At 33.6% G+C, this 5,691-nt stretch overlaps 1 protein-coding gene across 1 annotated transcript in view; it reads left to right on the top strand.

The window, feature by feature from the left end:
- Nucleotides 1–1,260, top strand: part of LOC111083552 (neuronal acetylcholine receptor subunit alpha-7-like) — a 14,129-nt gene extending 12,869 nt beyond the window's left edge. The window contains exon 8 of the mRNA XM_022380141.1: nt 443–1,260. Coding sequence (XP_022235849.1) covers nt 443–840 — 398 coding nt within the window. The 3' untranslated portion in view covers nt 841–1,260. The remainder of the gene's footprint in view (nt 1–442) is intronic.
- Nucleotides 1,261–5,691: the final 4,431 nt, after the last annotated feature.

Consider the following 5,691-nt stretch of genomic DNA (forward strand, 5'->3'; position numbering starts at 1 on the left):
TAAGATAATTATCGAGCGATACTTAAATAAAATACGATTATGATCAGTACTCCATTTGAAAACTAAATGTTTGATTCTTCGATTTCCGTTTGAAAGAGAATTTGGTAATTTTTCCACTGTGCTTCAAAAGAAGTACTACTTTACAAAACTGCGGATCACATGTTTCAGAAAGTTAAGTATAAGTACACACAGAAAAGTAATTCTTTCCTTGTAACCCGAGCATAGATAACTTGCGGTATTTTCTATGTTAGCCTACATTTAGCAATATTTATCAAGTGAGTCTGTGATGCAGAATAAACTTACAGCCCCAAAGAAATATAGCCGCTATCCACACGAAACGTTTAAAAGCTGCGTTTGTTGTGTTTTAGAAGCGTTTTTTTTTCCTTGTTAATTTTAAGTGCATCTTTATTATATGTTTTATGTTTACGGATTTGTATTCCAGTTGATTATGCTGCTGTTTCTCTGATGGTTGCGATTCTCTCTGTTATCCACACTTTATTGGCGTTGGCAATTAGAAACCTCAGTGTAACGTTTCCAGTGATTTTGGAACGTTTTGATGAGTTACCCGGATGGCTAGTTCGGTTCTTGTGTTTCCCAACTTACACGAGAAGCATGAAAGTTGAAGAGTCGTTCCTAGTCATGGAATATACTAGAGATTTTGAAGAAATTAAAGAGCATGATGAAATATCTTCCAGAGTAACATCTACCTCCGAAGCACCATCATCAGACGAATCAAAGATGAAATGGAAAATGTTTTCATCAGTTATTGATCGTTTATTTTTCTGGTTTTATGTTTTCTTGAGTGTTATTTTTATTATCATAGTATTAACCACCGAATGACGTTTGAATAAAAATCCTCGAGACCAATCTTTAGAGAGAAATCGGGTATAATACCCAATGATAAATTTTCCTTTGATCTTTAAGAATTATGTAACGTACAGCTACAAGTACTGTAATTTCCACGTGTTTTTCGTGCTGGAACATAAGAAATACTGACTTCATTAGAAATAATGAAGTTATACATGAATGAAACGTCTCCTCTTTGAACTAAATATTCATGTCTACAAAACCAAGAATTTACTTGCAAAAAAATGATTTATTTGATGTTTCTCTTACTTAAATTCTCAAAGAAATAAAAACTAGCATATGAAAGAAAATGTGTGCTAATATATTAGTTAAGAGTGCATTCTGTCTGTCTGTCTGTTAAAGTTATAGAAAAGTTTTTGTGACCAGTATTGAAAATAAACTATTAGCATTGTACTTGAACCAGTCCTTGTTCAGCTTTATAGTTCAAAGAATAATCCACATGTTGTTACTGTAGTTTGAAAATAATGAAAACAAAAATTGTCTTTTCGAAACTTGGAGGACTATTAAAATTGGCTTTGTTAAAATATGATAAATTATTTTCAATACATGTGATTTAGACTGCGCTTCAATACAAAATTATTTAATTTTGTAAACATTGTTGTTTGTTACGTTCCGTTAATAGTTTAACTTGATCTATAAAAAAAAAATGAAAGAAAACAACATCATCTTTCAAGTGATTTTGGAAAACACAATTTAACATTATTCTCTCAAGTAAATTGCAAGTTTGTGATTTTTCAATAAAACCTTTACTTAAGGACGTTTACAATGAAACTGGGGAAAAAATAAATTATATAGATGGAACTTAAATTCAAATGACCATTTCTGTAATTAAATTTCAGTGATACTTTTCAGCTTTACTGTAGCAAAAACTGTTTTCAACTCGAACATATGAATTGTTGTCGTACGTGAAAAAAAGAATAACAAGAAAACATCCCATATTGCACTTGAGATAATAAGAAAAGTTTCTCATTTTCACACAAAATAGGGTGTAATGTGTGTATAAAGCAAAATAAAAATAAGATAGTTATGACTTTCATTCTTCATAAAAGATGGCGGGGCAAGTATGTCTTATACCCTAAATAGGCTGGTTGTTGAGCAAGCATTAAATAAATATTGGTTTGGTTCGAATTTTGCGAAAAGCTACACGAGGATTATCTGCGCTAGCCGTTCCTAATTTAGCAGTGAAAGACTAAAAGGAAGGCAGCTAGTCATCACCGGGTACCGCCAACTCTTGGGTTACTCTTTTACCAACGAATAGTGGGATTGACCGTCACATTATAAACGCCCTCACGGCTGAAAAGGCAAGCATGTTTGATGGGACGGGGGTTATAATGTGACGGTCAATCCCACTATTCGTTTGTAAAAGAGTAGCCCAAGAGTTGGCAGTAGGTGGTGATGACTAGCTCCCTTCCTTGTAATATTTCACCACTAAATCACGGACGGCTAGCGCAGATAGCCCTCGTGTAGCTTTGCGCGAAATTCATGACAAACAAACAAACTTTGACTAATTAATGTGAAGCCACCTATTGAGAGTTTTAGTAATAGAATAGATGTACTCTTATCGTTAACGATGTTGCTTTTTTTAAGGCCTGGAACGGTCTGGTAGTTAGGGTGCTCGACCCACAAGCTGTGGGTCGCGGGATCGAAACCTGTGACCAAACATACTCGTCCTTTCAGCTGTGAGGCCCTTTTAATGCGACGGTCAATCCCACTATCCGATTAAAGTAACCCAAGAGTTAGCGGAAGGTGGTGTTGATTATCTACTTTTCCTCTCGTCTGTCTGTCGCTTCTAAATTAGAGACAGTTATAGCAGGTAGCGGTCGAATAGCTTTTGCAGGAAATCGAACAAAATATTTATTCAATTTGTTTTGTTTGCTTATAGGCTAATAGATGGCACTAACTGTCCATAGTTCATGTGCGTAAATATAACCTCATGAGCGTTAGAATACACATAATAAACTAAGATACCCGCTTGTCTGCATTTCAGTTCTAGTTTTCAGTGACTTTCAAAGGTCGTCGCGTTAAAAATGAAATTAATTTTAACTTGTGTTCTCTACATTTATCTCTCTATTTGAAATTTAACTCAGACATTAGTTTGAGTACAGATGCAAGTCTTAAAAGTTTTCTTCCTTCGAGTGATTAATTCTTGTTTAGTTTAACCAGAAATGTTAATTATTAACCAGGCAGTGTTTTGTGAGAAAATTGTTTCTTGACTTTTTTTTTTCAAGGCTTAATAACGAATCAACAATAAACAAAACCACAACTAAGGGATATAGGTATCACGTGGAAACTTATTTATCCTTGTTAAATGCGACAATGAAAGACAATTAAATCTCGAGTATAGGTGTTTCATTGTTGTATACTTTATTCTTACAATTGTTTTTCATTACGTAAGACAACTTGTTATATCTATGGACACGTGCATATACTCTAAGCTACAGCAGACCATAATTGTTTGTTTTGTTGAATTTCGCGCAAAGCTACACGAGGGCTATCTACTCTAGCCGTCCCTAATTTAGCATGGAATAGAGGGAAGGCAACTAGTCATCACCACTCACCGCTAACTCTTGGGCCACTCTTTTACCAACGAATAGTAGGATTGACCATCACATTATAACGCCCCCACGGCTGAAAGGGTGAGCATGTTTGGTGGGACGGGGACTCGATTGCGAGTCGAGCTCCTTGACCACTTGGCCATATGAGGTGCACTTGAGAGTCGGACAGACTCTTTTGTTTAAAATAAAAGTAGAAGAAATAAGGCAGAAACTGAAACTTTCTGCCTAACATTTACAGGATCAAAAGGGAACTACTCACACAACTGCAACTTAGTGAATCTAATTAAAACTACATGGGAATCGCTGTAAAATCTTTGTAAATTCTACTCTCACAAGCCTCAAAACTGTCTTAAATATATCAATAAACCCCTAGGTCTTTAACATACACAAAATTGTGTATGTTACACAAATCAAAGACGAGTCCACTCGTAGTTATTATCTGATTCGCGGACAAGAATAACTAAATTCACATATTAAATACAACTTTGTTATTCCTGTAAGATAATCAAACAAGAATCCCGCTTGGACAATTTAACTCACTTGAGCGCCTCCTTGTGTCCGACTGAAGAACTATTAAACATTATAATTTTTTATATTTTAATTTTAATTTTAGCTAAAGGATTGGAAAACATATAGCACGTTCTTCTACTATATATTCTAAAACTTATTTACTAGTTGTATCAGGCCCCGATTTTATTTGCCAGCGCCCCAAATCCCCAGTTGGTGTCTTGAAAAAAATCAGAATAGAAAACCGTGATCGATATCATAGTGCCCCGAATATTTCAAGCATCTAGCAACGGACGATTCTGCATAGAGTGTTAACTGCAACAAGATGAAACTGTTGTATGTATTTTAAAAACACTTAGGAATTGCTGCCCTAAAATATTACAAAAATATATAAGCTGATTTCGTTTTGCATTTTGTCAAAACGTTTCGATAAAAAAGGTTGAATTTAATAAATGTTGGCTCGTTGTTGTCGTATGATGTTTATAACTTATTGCTAAAAGCTAGCTCCTGACGAAGGGAAAATAAGTTTTAAAAAAAGAGGTTGTTTGAATTGGAAACATTATTTCAGGTGCTTCCTTCAAGAAACAAATAGCATTCCAAAAGACGACGTATATAATTAATTATGTGTTCTGCTTCAAGTGTTATGGAGTAAGAACGAAAGTCTGTTTCGGCATGCTTCACACGTTTCTCACTCTGAAAAAACACACGAGTCTCTCTTTTTGTTTATATTTGTAATTAGTTTTCGTTTATACTTGTAATTACTCTTCATTTATATTTTTAATTACTCTTTTTGTTTATATTTGTAATTAGTCGTTTCGTTTATTTTGTAATTACTCTTCATTTATATTTTTAATTACTCTTTTTGTTTATATTTGTAATTAGTCGTTTCGTTTATTTTGTAATTACTCTTCATTTATATTTTTAATTACTCTTTTTGTTTATATTTGTTATTAGTCGTTTCGTTTATGTGTGTAATTACTCTTCTCGTTTATATTTTTAATTACTCTTTTTGTTTATATTTGTAAGTATTATTTTCGTTTATGTGTGTAATTACTCTTCATTTATATTTTTAATTACTCTTTTTGTTTGTATTTGCAAATACTCTTTTCGTTTATCATCAGAGTTCAGACGTAAATGTACTCTTTTACTATTTTTTTATAATACATTGTTTTTCATGAAGTTATTTTTTTATATATTACGTTTTATAAGGAAAATTCACAGACTTTTCGGTTTATTGCATACCTACGCGCACACACACATCTTGAACATTGGAATATTCCGAACCATAAGTATGGTTTATGCAATACAGTATTACTATCGTAGCTGGAACAGTTACTAATTTCACTCTTCCATAATTAGCATAGAATATATCTTTATTTAGTACATTTAGGTAATTTTCTTGAGCATTTATGCAAGTGTTCTGTATGTAAATATGAAATTACTGATAAGGGAATGTTAAGAGGTTGTAAACATGTGTTCATCTTTTTAGTTAGGTAAAAGCGAGGTGAGACAGATTCTTATACAAATTGGTATGTGTTGGAGATTTTTCTCCTCTGTACGTGTTATATGGAACAATCAGCTTGTCGTTATGTTATATAGCACTTAAACCCATTGTTTAACTATGAAGCGTGGTATAATATAATATCTCATGTGTTGAGGCATAGAGAACCTTCTTAGCCCCAGCAGCCAGAACCTCCAGAAGTTACTGGGGTGGTCTCCATGGTACACCAACGTACTCGTTAACAAGTACAGGCATCACAAG

The sequence above is a fragment of the Limulus polyphemus genome, unplaced genomic scaffold (genome assembly GCF_000517525.1).
Source record: "Limulus polyphemus unplaced genomic scaffold, Limulus_polyphemus-2.1.2 Scaffold10060, whole genome shotgun sequence".
NCBI classification, from domain to species: Eukaryota; Metazoa; Arthropoda; class Merostomata; order Xiphosura; family Limulidae; genus Limulus; species Limulus polyphemus.